Consider the following 14978-nt stretch of genomic DNA (forward strand, 5'->3'; position numbering starts at 1 on the left):
TATATTAAAAATATAAAATCAGTGAAGTATGCCTATAGATATTTAAAGAACTGCATTAGCTTGAGAAGCTGTATTTGTTGGGGCCAGGGAGTTTGAACAAAGTACTATATTCTTGTCACATTCCTCTCTCTCCTGCACCGATTTACGTCTGCACGATTTATTCTTGAAATTTTGGCCTTACTAGGATTTCATGATAGAATATATTTATAACACTTAAAATATGTAATACTAGAAGTTTAGAAATGATACCATTTTCCTTTGGTGACAAGTCAATGAAGTATGATCTTCTTATCTATCATGTGCCTAGAACACTTGATGTCCATATGCAATTTGAAGTTCATATGTCCTTAGGCACACCTACAAAACAAGATTACTTGCATTTCTTGGGTATCCAACTAATCTTGGATCCCTTGATTAGTAGCTTGGGGATTTTGTATCTTAGCAATCCACATATAATTTCCATTAGGAACATCATGCATTCTAACATAACATGAATTCAAGGTATGACCATGCAATCCACAATAAAATCAAGTAGGGGATTTTATATATGACATTTTCAAGAAATCTACCTATTCCTTGTGAAATGTGTTCTTTTCATGTATATATCCCAAACCAGATCTAATCCCAACATTTTTACATGTAGCAAGTAAGTTGTTTAGTTTGTGACTACTAGATATGAATTTAGCAACTTTATCATTTAAGACTTTATTTTCCTTTTCCTTGCATCTTCAATACTCGTTTATGCCACAACCAGATGTCACTCTCTTTAGAGATAAAATATTTTGAAAATAGAATGGTGATATCATCCAAATCAATCATTTAGATGTTGTTTATTCGCTGCCCTACGAAGTTAACATTATTATCTAACCCGTCATGAATGATACAACAATTACAGTCGAATGATACCTTATTACCTTTGTCGCACATCTAACTAATGCTCAGAAGGTTGTGCTCCAACCCTTCAACATATAGTATGTTCTCAACAATGGCTTGTGAAGCGTTGTCAATCCTTCCGACACCTAGTATCCTTCCTCGATTGTTGTCTCTGTAAGTGACATAGCCTTTACCTTTAAGTGAAAGATCTAGGAACTTTGATCGATCACCCATCATATTTCTCGAACATCCGCTATCCAAATACCAATGTTGTCCTTGTGTCCGAAGGGATACCTACAAAATAATTTACTTGGCTTGTTTAGGTACCCAAGTTATACTAGGTCCCTTCTTGTTAGTAACCAAATAATCTAGTCCTTTTTCCACCTATACATATTTGCCACTATGCACACCATATTTTCTAATATACCAAGATATAGATGTATGACCATATGTACCACAATAAAAGCAAGTAGGCATGTTATGATTAAATCTATTATGCATATGAGATACTTGTTTTCTATATGGTTTTCTTCTATTCTTAGGTTCGTAGCCTAAACCTCCATGGTTACCTCATTTCTAGATGCATCAAGCAAGTTGTTTATGTTTTGACTACTACAAATGAACTTAGCTAATCTATCTTTCAGATCATAAATTTCAGCATTCAAAACATCACATTGATCACATATAGAAGTCTCAATTAACTTAGTAGAGCAAATACATGAGGCACAAGAGTAAATAAGGTCCAGGGTGTCATTATCTAACTTTAGTTCATTTAGTTTTTCTTGCATCTTAACGATTTTATTTTCATGCAACATGATGACTCTTTTCCTATCTATGTTTATCTTAGATAATTTCTTTAACTCCTCATGTAACTCAAAAAAAGCACTATAAAGTTCATCATATGTAGGAGACTCTTCAGAACATGAAGAAATGTTAGAATATTGTACCTCCTTTGTATCATCCTGGTCACTTGAGCTACCAATTTCTTGATTATTTGCCATTAAGCATAACTTGGTGGTCTCCTCCTCTTCGGATGTGTTAAATGTTGTTTCATCCTCTAGAATGTCCCAAACAATATATGCTTTCTTGGACTTGAATTCTCGGTGATTGCTCTTGTCATTCTCAACTTTCTTGAGATAGCTTGGGCATTGACCGCGCATGTGTCCCGGTTTGCCACACTCATAGCAAGTTAGGCGGTCTTTGGGAACCTTGCCCTTTCTAGTTGAGTCTTTCACCTCTTTCTTCTTAAATTGCTTGAAACCTCCTTTCTTCTTGATAAATTTACCAAATTTACGAACTATGAGTGTCAAGGTTTCTTCATCCAGATCAGAGTTGGAATCTTCATCACCTCTATCTTCTTATTCTTGTGACATTGTGGCTTTGAGAGAGATTCCCTTCTTTTTTTGTATGTTTTTGCATGCATGGTTATGCGCTCCAACTCCATTTCATGCTCTTGTGTTTGCAGAAGAGAGTTGTAGAGGCATTAAATCTAGATTTTTTGATTCCATGATTGTCGTGACTTTGGGCTGTCATTTCCTGTCAAGACAACGCAATACTTTGTTAGTTAGTTTAGTCTTAGCAAAACTCTTATCTAAAGCAACCAAATGATTAACTATATCAGTGAATCTTTTCTGCATATCACTTATCGATTCATTTGGAAACATTCAAAATAACACATATTCGTGTGTTAGTGCATTTAGTCTCGTGTGCTTAACTTTGCTCATTCTCTCGTGGTTTACTTGTAAAGTGTCTCACATATCTTTCGCATTAAGGCACTATGAGACCCTAAAGAACTCATCATATGATAAAGTAGAAGTTATGATGTTCTTAGCCTTAAGGTTGTGGTGGACTTTTCGTTTCTCTTTGTTAGTCCTTAAGCCTTTAGGTTTTTCTTTAGGCTCACCATCCACCAAGTGCAGTGGAGTAAAAGGCCCATTGACAATGGATTCCCAAATCTCTGTGTCGATTGCCTCAATATGATTCTCATACGCACTTTCCAGTAGGCGTGCCCTCACCACTGAATATCAGAGTGTCGTTGATAGATGCGCAATCACCGCCGAAAGGGTTAGTGGAACCTATAGTGAATATCCCTAGGATCAACAAATAAAGCGGTCAAGCTAGCACCTTCGTACTAGCTCTGATATTATTTGTTGGGTACTAGTAAGGTAAAACACACCTAGAGGGGGTGAATAGATATAGTGGATCACTAGTCCCGCTTTTCCGATTTATGCGTAGAACAGAAAGTTGTTGTAGTTAATCAATCATTATCAATGTTAATCGATTATGTGCAGTTTGATTAATCGATTATGTTTAACTTTAATCAATTATACTGAATCTTGGTAACTTTGGAAAACAGATTTCTCGCAATGAAAATAGTGATGATTACCAATCTTTACTACCATAAAAAATTGATTCTTGGTTATACTCAGATTATTAACACTTAGCTCAAATCATAGAGTAAAATCTAAAAAGAAATCAATAAAGACTGAATATAAAAGAGATAGGGAAAGAGAAAGTTCTCAAGGATTTTTATCCAGGTTCGTTGGCAGGTCGGGTCAACTTGCAAACTACATCCACACATCCCTTTATGATCTTGGGAGATTTTTCTTCACTATTGGAAACAGATGTTTGATTACAAGCACTCTTCCAATACACCTAGCAAGAACTCCCTTCTTGAACCCGTTGAGCCTACACGCTCAGTTTGACCTCTCCATTCGCTACTAGGATACCACACCATTTGCGATTATGGCCCCAACCGAAGTTTCGCTCAATCCAAGACTTACTGCTTCGTAAAGACAACCAATTCTCTAATGTGATGATACTAACATATCACGAGAACAATCCTTGTGTTTCACAAAATTAATTGAGTGATTTGCACACTTAATGAGCAGATAAAGCTCTAATATCGGCTATACTACCCTCTACATAAATCTTACAAACATCCTAAAACTAAATGTGAAGTTGATGTAGGGTTATTCAAATGAATGAAAATAATAGCACAATGAAAATTGTTTCTCTCTTTTCTCTCTTAGAAAACTTTACTAGAAATCATTCAAAGATAAGCAAGATGCTTTAAAAATTCAGCTCTAAGAATCTTGGGTTTTCTTTATCTCAATGTAAATTTTAAAGTCATGAATTATGAACATTAGTTAAAATAACAACTTTTATATGAAACTGACTTTAACTGATGTTAATCGATTATGTACCTACTTAATTAATTAACGTGCTTATGAAAAATAGTTTTTCAGTTAAGGCTTAATCGATTATCAATATCTTTAATCGACTAATAAGCCAGAAACCCTAGGAGGTTAGCTACTGTAACTCCTTTTAATCGATTACATCAATCCTTAATCGATTAACAGATTTCAACAAGATATAATCGATTATCCATCATGTTAATCGATTAATATATATATATATATATATATATATGAAAATGGTTCTTCCTAATGCATGGTAAACAATCTATATGATGAAACAACATGCAATACATGATTTTGAAATAGATGATTCTTTTATGCACAAAACTATGTAGGCCTAACGCAAATGCATGATTCTTACTAATCAAATATATATTTAGATTTAATGCCTCAAGCTATATGAATTTCATTTTAGACTCTTGCGAGACTTTCATCTAGGGTTTACCTAACCTAGACTCTAAACTAGGTAACCATCTTAGGACTTCTATAATAATAAATTAATCATAAGTCTACGACGTTGGCCTTGAGTCTTTGGCATGTTGTTTGTTGTGATGTCCACATCTTCAAGCTTCCATTTAACTTCTTGTCTTCATCAAAACTAAGTAGGTCAATCATGATGGCATCCTTTGACTATTTTCCATTTCCGTAAATGGGAAACCTGTTAATCAATTAAGGACATACTTAATCGGTTAAGTCAGTTTCTGTTTTGAAATTTTGCACGTTTTAAAGAAACGTTAATCAATTAAGTGGCAATTTATTCGATTATCCCCAATAAAACATTTTGAAACTGATTATCCCCATTGGAAAAGAAAGAACAAGAATTTTTACACTTACAGAAACTTGATGCAAGATTGATACAATATTTTTAGAGTGTTTTTCTGAAAAGAGAGAAAAACTTTCATGTGAAAAAGAGAGTTTTTGAAAATCTTTGAAAAGGTTTATTTTCATACCTTGAGAGTTTTCAATGATTTCCTTTTGTGAATCATAATTATTCATTTTCATCAAAGGGTAGTTTGTTCTGATTGTTACTGTATGATTAGCATACCGAAGGTGAATAGAACTTTGTACATATCTTTTACAGTCAGTTCGTAACTTTGTCTCTTTGACGGTGTGAGGTATCATTATGAGGCAGAGATAAATTTAGAGAAATCTTAGATTGTGGACAAGGTCCAATAAGGTGTCTTATTGAGTATATTTGGTTAGAAGTGGTGAGAAGCCATTAGAAGCTAGGCCCAATAGCATTCTTGGTGGAAGAAGTATTTTGTATAAACATTTGATTTCTTCTAGTGAAACAAATCTCTCAAGATTAGAAGGAGAGGCTTGGATGTAGATTGCATGTGGGTTAGTAATCAAACCATGATAAATCAGCTATATCATGTTCTCTCTTAACCTACTTTTTTACTTACATGCAATTATCGTATTTTCAGTTTATTTGAATAGCATTCATTTAGAGATCATTGCATAAGTAAATTTGTTTTGTTAATCACTTTAAGTAATTTGTTTAAGAGCATATTAGAATAGTATAATCATTGCTTTCTTATTGCATCAAGAACCAAAATATTTTCAAGAAAACCATCAGGTTAATCGATTAAGCCTTCATCTAATCAATTAAGTTCAGTTCTGTGTTAATTGAATTAAGCAACCTTTTAATCGATTAAAATTAGTAGTTTTTTAGATTTTTTTTTCATTTCAAATCGAATTTAATTATAATTTGAATCACCTATTCACCCCCCTCTAGTCCTCCTACCTAGACTACTGAAGGTTGGTCAAAGCCTGACAAGGAAAATCCACCAGCTCGCGTCCTTCTGCCCATAATTGTAAAAACTGGCTCGGACCGACCGGTTCAACTAGTTGAACCGGGAACCAGCCTCCAAACCGGTCTGAGCCACATATCAGATCGTTTATGCACATGAACCGGGAAGAACTGACTTGACTCGGTCGGGTTATATAAAAACCGGTGACTCGGTCGGTTCTTGGTTGAACCGGCGAGTCACCTTTATTTAAAAAAAACTGCTAATCTCAAAACGACGTCGTTTTGTGAGGTATATTTTTAAGAGAAAAAAAGCCCAAAACGACGTCGTTTTGGGCAATAACTAATACCCTAATTTTAGAATTATTGAATAGTGGCATACAAGTGATTAATTTTGAATTGCCTTTTTTCATCTTTGCTGTCATAAAACTGCCATAGTGTCATCTGCAATCTGTCGTGAGTGTAAGTATTTTTCACTTTTGATTATCAATAACCTATGCTTTACGTGTCATTATCCATAATAATTATCTTATATTACTATATGTTGTCGTCACTGTACTGTCATTACCATGTGTATGCCATTGTTATTGAAGTTCATTAAATTCAATTATTTGCCACTGTTTCATGACTTCATCTTTAAACATGATGCATTCTTGGATGAAATAGTGCAGTGTTTTGACTTTAAAATCTTGAATGAATTTGCCATTTTGATTACTGATAAAGTATTCAATAAAGCATGATGCATTCTTTATAAAGTTGTAACAATGATAGTTTTATACTTTTATGATCATAATTTATTCCAATGAAGGCAATTTTGATTAGTAATAATAATTATAAATAACAGTAATAGGATAATATAATAATAAGTTAATAGCTAATAAGTTTTTCTCAATATCTAATTGTTATAGTAATATTTATAAGTTTTCTATATTGTTAAGTTATTTCATATGATGATTTGTTATTGTTATTGTTATTTGTTATGCTTTTGTTACAGATGTCTTCTAATCAATCTAATGAACGCGAAATAGAACCACCTTCTTCACAAGCATCAATACAAAATTCCTCTCAAAGATATGTTAGACAGAAATCAGATTTAGCTTGGGCGCATTGTACACAAGCTATTGAAGGTAATGGAAAAACTGTTTTATCATGCCTCTATTGTAAAAAGATTATCAGAGGTGGTGGAATTAATAGGCTCAAGAGCCATTTGGCTGGAGAAAGAGAGCAAGTTGAGCAATGTAAGAAAGTTCCTGCGGATGTGAAATTTCAAATGAAACAAAATATTGATGAATGCAGAAACAAGAAAAGAAAAACTCAAGAAGAGTACGAGGAAAGTAATCCAAGTGATGATAGAGTGGAAGATGTTGCCATAACATTACCTTCTGGATCTCAAAGGGGGAAAAGCATTGGACGCATTGGTGAGTTTTTTATGCCGAGAACAACTGTAGGAGCTCAACCTACACTAAAGAGTGTGTTACAAAGCAAAGAAGTTATAGAGAAGTGCGACCTTGCTATTTCAAAATGGATGATTGATGCATTTGTGCCTTTTAATGCGGTTAATTCTGCATATTATCAACCAATGATTGATGCTATTTGTGCCATGGGTCCCAGGTATAAAGCTCCTAATTTTTATAGAGTTTGTGGTTCTTTATTAAATAAATGGGTTGATGATACAAAGAAACTTGTTGAAAGTTATCGCAATACATGGAAGCAAACTGGTTATACTCTTATGGCAGATGGGTGGACTGATCGATGTAGGAGAACCCTCATTAATTTTTTGGTTTATTGTCCTAGAGGCACTGTTTTTATCAAATCAGTTGATGCTTCTCAATATTCCAAAACTGCAGATTTGCTTTATAAGCTTTTCAGGGAAATAATATTATTTGTTGGCCCTGAAAATATTGTTCAAATAGTGACAGATAATGCTGCAAATTATGTTGCAGCTGGAAGGTTATTAGAAGCTGAGTTTCCAAAGTTATATTGGTCTCCTTGTGCTGCCCATTGTATTAATTTGATGTTGCAAGACATAGGGAAACTAGATGTTGTAGAGGTTGTATCACAAGCTTCTAATATTACCAAATACATTTATAATCATTGTTATGCATTGTATTTGATGAGAAAGCATACAGGTGGTACAGAAATTCTTCGTCCAGCCTCAACTCGCTTTGCCACTAATTTTATTGCATTACAAAGTATTTTGGTACAAAAAGATACATTAAGAGCCATGGTAACATCTAAGTAATGGACAACCTCAGCTTATGCCAAAGAAGTTAAGGCAAAGAGATTTGAGGAGCAAGTCTTAGACTCTGGGTTCTGGAAGAAATGTATTGATATTGTGAAACTAACTGAGCCACTAGTTTGTTTGTTACGTCTTGTTGATAGTGAAGATAAACCTGCCATGGGTTTTCTTTATCAAGCTTTTTATAAAGCAAGAGAAGAGATGGTGAAAAGGTTCCAAAGAAATAAAAAGAAAGTGGAACCTTACTTGAACATCATAGATAGTCGCTGGGATTCTCAACTTCGTAAGAATCTTCATGCTGCGGGCTATTGGTTAAATCCAGCTTGCCGATTCAACTTCGTAGAATTTGAAAAACATAAATCCACAATATCTGGCCTTTTGGATGTCATTGAAAGGTGTTCTTATGGAGATCCTAATTTGAATACTAAATTGACAAGCGAGATGAGAATATTTAAAGATTCTGAATTAGATTTTGGAAGACAAGTTGCTATTCGTGAAAGAACTACAGTGAGACCAGGTAAAATTAGTGATTGATAGTTAATTTATATTCTATAATTCTACTTCATTATATTATGAATATGAGTATATGTATTGAACTTATTATATTTTTTATTTTAGATCAATGGTGGGAATCATATGGATGCGGTGCACCAAATTTGCAACAATTGGCAATCCGTATTTTAAGTCAAACATGTAGTGCTTCTGGTTGTGAACGAAATTGGAGTGTCTTTGAGCATATTCACTCAAATAAAAGAAATAGGTTAGAGCATCAAAAGTTAAATGATCTTGTATATGTTCGTTACAACTTGAGGCTTCAACAAAGGTACAATAATTATGATTACTTGCTTCTATATATAATTAAATTTTCTTTGATTTTATTATATTAATATGTTTTCAAAATGTCAAATTATTAAACTTAGGAACCGACTAAGAGATCAAAGTTATGATCCAATCAATTTTGAAGTAGTTGATGACCATTCTAATTGGGTAATGGAGGAGTCACCACCTTTCTTAACCATTGAGGAGGTTGAGGCATTGCGTAATGATCTTGCTAATATGACAATTGAACCAATTTATGATGATAATGGTATGTACCTTGATTATATTATGATTATGAATTATGATTTATTATTTGATATCACTTTATTTGGGTACATATTTGATATCACTTTATGTTAATGTTAATTGCTATATTATATTAAAATGTTGTTTTTGTTACAGTTCAATTAAATTTGGATGCTTGACTCGGTCGGGTTATATAAAAACCGGTGACTCGGTCGGTTCTTGGTTGAACCGGCGAGTCACCTTTATTTAAAAAAAACCGCTAATCTCAAAACGACGTCGTTTTGTGAGGTATATTTTTAAGAGAAAAAAAGCCCAAAACGACGTCGTTTTGGGCTATAACTAATACCCTAATTTTAGAATTATTGAATAGTAGCATACAATAGTATATTAGGTATTCTTATGACAAATATTCTTTACAATATTATATTAGGTATTAATATTATTTGAAATTTATTGATGAAAACCGAGTCAACCGGTTCAACCAATGACTCACCGGTCCGACCAGTGACTCATTAACCCGATAGCCTGACCGAGTCGATGACCGGTCCGAGTTTAATAACACTTCTTCTGCCAATCGGCCAGGCGGACAATCAATGATTTCCTAGTATCCATGGGTATTGATCAACAGCTGCTCACCGTCGGGGCAAAAGAATACTTCGATAAATACTCACTTTAGTTCCTCAAATTTTCTATAAATATCATATTAGTCTATATTAATAAACACAAAATTAAACCTTAAATCAGGTTTCTTCACCTCTAAAAATCATAAAATTTCTAATTTATGAATAGAAATATGTTAACAAATGTCCTTCCTATGTTAATATGATGGTGCTGGCATAAATAACAAGGCGTTGGTACTGTAACTTTTCAAGGTTACTTGGATTAATCTTTTATTGCACCACATTAACAGGCTGAAAAGAAATAATGATGATTGAAGAAAAAACAAAACATTGAAAACTTCAATAAAACAAGCCATAATGTCCATATAACTTTGAATGAAAAAAGAAATAAGTATGGTTTCTTGTAAGTCCACATTTAAGCTTGAAATATAATAGGCTCCACTTCCATAAGGCACTTAAAAGAAACAAGGGCCAAAAGGATACAGTGAGAAACGAACCATGTTACATAATAACAAGCATGTCCTTTACAGCCAAAACTAGCAGCAATAGCACTTCATCCTACAAAATAAGAAGCATCAACCTTTAAGTTTTAACAAAATAGTAACTAAAATAATTCATTCAAATGCCTCTCCTTCAATTTCGTTTTTATGAAAACTTACATTTTTCTTCGATGTAGTTCAAACAACCATCGTTTGGCACAAAAGCAATAATCTTCTTTCCATTATTGATTAACTATACTCCAGCACACTTTCTAATAACAGTGTTTGGCTGCTTAGCCTCAATCCCATTCTAAAAGAAGGTCAAATTTTGTTAAATATGCATTAAAAATCGTAGTAGAAATGTTTCACAAGCAATAAAAACATATATGAGGGTGAAGAAGTTTATTGTGAACAAGTTTGATTTTTTGGGTGAAGAACCTTGATTTAGGGTTCAAAATTTTGTGTTTATGAATAGGGACATAGTACTTATAAAAATCTTGAGAGACTAAAATGATTGTTCTTTGTTAGACCTGGTGAGGGGGAAATGACAAAAAACGTCGTTTTGTGTCTTATTTTTAAAAAAATCAAATTTGCGAACATGGAATCAATATGTGTGACTATGTCACCACTTAACGGTATACATAGGAAAGTTTGTTAACGTTAACAAACGGGAAGGGACAGAAGGACTAACATGATTTCACATTGAAAATATTGAAGACTATAAAATTATTATGCACTAAGTTGCTAAGGTCATAAAACATGAGGAATTGAAATGGATAATTACTTTGTATCAAAATGTTTCTTTGTGCCATGTTGATGTCAATATTACTGCCTTAGTATTTTTTTTACATTTGGTTGTTGTATGACACTCTCAGCTATCAATTTGCATGCTGCAAAAATACTCTATTTTCAACTTTTACTTCTATCAAGTTCATTATCTTATTGTAATAATAATAATCATCATAATTTTTCTATGTTATAATAATCATTTAAGTATAATATGTTAAATAAAAGCAATTTTAAACAATAAAATATGATAAATACTTTTTATTTGAATAATAGATAATTTTAACAATAAAATGGTAAATGCGTTTTTTACTAATAAAATTGATTATTATAAATATATTTATGCTATGCAGTAATTCATTATCACCCTTTATCTTTCTTAATAAACGAAAAACCATAAAAATAATTATTTTTTATCACATTTCTTTACCTATGCTAATATAATAATTAAAAAAATTATAACAAAAATATAATAAGGATTAATCTAATATTAACAATTAAATTTGTATTTGTCACCATTTTAAGTTAAGATACGGAAGTAGATGTAGGATTTTACTTCATTCTCTTGAAACTGGTGAGCAAATGATGATAAATGGGTGACCAACTTTTTAAACTTTATAATAAAAAACCTTTAATTATTAAAAAGCAGATAACCATCATTAATGGCCTTTCTCCCTCCTTAGGTAGATATGAGGTAATTAACATATGGTTGTACTCTATTTTCTTAGGTGAGGATGACGAACTATGATTAAGATTGTTAATTCTCTTTGAATCTTAAAAAAAATCAAACAACCAACAAAACAATTTTACCCCATAACTATGTAGTCCTAATTTCCTATTGCTCATAGGAATTTGTAGGAGCAAAATATAATCACGTCAAACACAATAATAAATATAATTTATTTCCTTTATAAATAAATAATCAAACAATTTTGAGGTATAAAATAGTCTATGTGATTAGTGAGAGTACCGTCTAGCATGGGCAGATGGGATGTTAATATTTTCTCTGGTCGATAATCGACTCCTAAGTCCAGATCTCTAAATTAAAGACAAATGTGTTCCAAAAATAAGCATAAAATGAGTTTTCTATGTTTTAGATGTAAAAGCATGGTGGTGATTCCAACTCACTAGGGAGAGGGTGTAATATCCTTCCTTTCCTCCTCTTGTGTAGTCATTGTTCAATCGAAAATTGGGATGGTACATGTGTATTTACTTGCGATTACGAGTTGATATGGTTGCATACTTGTTAAATGGTTATGTTTAATGTATTATATGATTTGTTTATATGTGGTTATGGAGTTTTAGTTGTATCATTATTTAAATAATAAATTACATTAACACTCTCTTGATATTTAGTGAAACTACATTGGCCTCTCATTCTATTTTTTTTTTTGCATCTATATAAATCATACCTAAGTTATATATATATTATATTGAGTACCCCTTTAGGGGAGGTGAGTGTAATTTTTTAAACAAAAAATAATAGTGTGTGTAATTAAGCTAAATTTCAAGGGGTGTCAATGTAATTTACTCTTAATTAGTTAATTATACATTAACTAGGATAAATTGACCATTTGAAAATTTTCTGATAGAATTTCACTATGAATTCATTCTCTTTTTTGTGTATTTAAGTAACATCTCCTTAGAATTATTGCTTCATTTTGTAACAAAGCAAACTAAGTTTTTTTTTTTATTTACTATTCTTTTGTTTCCTTTGTATTGTGTGTCACCGATCATGGAGAGAATGCTGACAAATTAAGTTTTGACACATACTACATTATTAAGTATGACAATGCTCATTTCTCGTAACATAATGGGGAATTTGAAGGCCAACTTTCATTGGGTCAAACATCAATTTCTATATCCCTTTATTATTTTCATTAACCCACTCATGCTCCATAAAAAAAATAGGGAAAATTGAATTGGTATCTCAAATATTTTCAAATTGAATTCATCCTATAAAATAACAAATATTTGAGTAATAAGATAGTTAAATATTTTATTTTTTTCTTACAAATGGTATTTTAATATGAAAATACATCATTCATACATTATTTAAAATAAAGTAGATTACATTAACACCCGCGATATTTAATGAAACCGTACAAATTACCTCTCCCTTTTTTATGTTAATTCATAATTCAGTTTTGTGATAGTTGGTTTACTTTCCAAATATAGTAATGCAGTTAGCTGTAAGCAACTATATGTAATCTAACAAATTGATTGTTCCTTGCCTTTGCTGAAATACAATTACTCTCTACTTCACTCAATCTTCTTCTTCTTCTTTCCTCTGTTCTTCGTTTCACACAACAGTGGTATCTAGAGCCTCTAGTTTTTCTTCGATCTAGGGACATTCACAAGACCGACATGGCAAATAATAATGGCTTCACAATGACATTGCCCACATTGGTTGGCAAGAACTATGAACGATGGAGCTTGCAGATGAAGGTCCTCTTTGGATATCAAGAAGTTCTTGATATAGTGCAGAATGGATATCAATCACTTGGTGAAGAAGACACTTAAATCCAGATATCCACCTTCAGAGAATGCAAGAAAATGGACTGTAAGACTTTGTTTCTAATACACCAATGTGTAGATGAAGCTAATTTTGAAAAGATCTCCAATGCCAAGACAGCTAAAGAAGCCTGGGAGAATCTTGAAAGAAGTTATGCAGGGGCAGAGAAGGTGAAAAAGGTACAGTTGCAGACCTTGAGAAGGGAGTATGAGCTTGTGCAAATGAAAGAAGGTGACTCAATCTCAGAATACTTCACCAAAATCAGATCCTTAACAAATCTGATGAAAGGATGTGGTGAAGTGATGAGAGTTCAATTGGTGGTTGAAAAAGTGTTGAGAACACTAACACCTAGGTTTGATCATATAGTGGCAACTATAAAGGAGTCAAAGGATCTTGAAGTGTTCAAGATTGATGAATTGCAAAGCTCATTAGAGGCATATGAACAGGGAATTAAGGAGAGGAATCACGAAAATGATTCTGAGCAAGCCCTCCAAGCCAAGTTCTCCGAGAAATCTTCTAGCCAAGGAAATCTCCAAAAGAAACTCAAAGGCAGATGGAAAAACGACAAAGTAAAGAATCAAGAAGGAACCAGACAAGAATCTGGTTCAGTATCATAGAAATTCAGTATGCAGGATCAAGCTCTTAGAAGAAATAAAAAGAGATTTGATAAAAGGAAGGTACAATGCTTCAATTGCAAGAACTTTGGCCACTATGCAACTGAGTGCAGATTCAAGCAAGGCAATGGTGGATCAGAAATTGAGGCAAGAATGGCTCAAGGTGATGATTCAGATGAAGAGCAAGTATTGCTCATAGTCACTATAGAGAAGGAACAAGCCAAAATAGATTGCTAGTATCTTGACACAAGCTGCTCCAACCATATGACAGGTCACAAAGATTAGTTTATGAGTCTTGATGGCACTGCTAAAAGTAGGGTAAAATTTGCAGATCATAGCTCTATTTAGGCAGAGGGGATTGGTGATATTTCAATCCAAAGGAAGGATGGCAAACTGGCATACATTCACAATATTCTGTATGTACCAAAAATGAGGAGCAATCTGTTGAGCCTTGGACAGTTGCTCGAAATAGGGTACACAATGTTGATGGCAGACAAGTTTTTGAAGGTATTTGATTATGAAAGGAATCTAATCTTTAAGGTTCCACTGTCAAGCAATAGAACATTCAAGATTTGGATTTAAGTGAACAACCATAGATGCATGATATCCAAGACAACTCAAGAAAGTTGGGTTTGGCACTAAAGGTATGGTCATCTGAACTTCAAAAGTCTAGATTTCCTGTGTAAAATTGGAGTTGTAACAGGTCTACCATCAATTATAACTCGTAGTGAGTTGTGTGATGATTGTCTTGCAAGCAAGTAGGCAAGGAACTCATTCTCTACCTATGTTCCAACCAAATCAGCAAGACCACTTGAGTTGGTATTCTCATATGTGTGT

The 14978-nt window shown here is 33.0% G+C and overlaps 3 protein-coding genes across 3 annotated transcripts; all 3 read left to right on the plus strand.

Moving 5' to 3' along the window:
* Window positions 1-2172: 2172 nt before the first annotated feature.
* On the plus strand, window positions 2173-8127 carry LOC109338134. The gene is made up of 4 exons (XM_019575280.1): window positions 2173-2297; window positions 2874-2937; window positions 6818-7233; window positions 7300-8127. The coding sequence occupies exons 1-4, from the start codon at window positions 2173-2175 to the stop codon at window positions 8063-8065; spliced, it is 1371 nt and encodes a 456-aa protein (XP_019430825.1). The 3' UTR covers window positions 8066-8127.
* Window positions 8128-8131: 4 nt separating this feature from the next.
* LOC109338133 lies at window positions 8132-9371 on the plus strand. Its single transcript, XM_019575278.1, has 4 exons — window positions 8132-8579; window positions 8681-8885; window positions 8983-9149; window positions 9284-9371. Exons 1-4 carry the CDS (start codon window positions 8222-8224, stop codon window positions 9304-9306), a joined length of 753 nt encoding a protein of 250 aa, XP_019430823.1. The 5' UTR covers window positions 8132-8221; the 3' UTR covers window positions 9307-9371.
* A 4008-nt stretch (window positions 9372-13379) lies between these two features.
* Window positions 13380-14144, plus strand: LOC109338135. The gene is made up of 2 exons (XM_019575281.1): window positions 13380-13518; window positions 13609-14144. Exons 1-2 carry the CDS (start codon window positions 13380-13382, stop codon window positions 14142-14144), a joined length of 675 nt encoding a protein of 224 aa, XP_019430826.1.
* Window positions 14145-14978: the final 834 nt, after the last annotated feature.

Source organism: Lupinus angustifolius, unplaced genomic scaffold, assembly GCF_001865875.1.
Source record: "Lupinus angustifolius cultivar Tanjil unplaced genomic scaffold, LupAngTanjil_v1.0 Scaffold_18_53, whole genome shotgun sequence".
Lineage (NCBI taxonomy): Eukaryota > Viridiplantae > Streptophyta > Magnoliopsida > Fabales > Fabaceae > Lupinus > Lupinus angustifolius.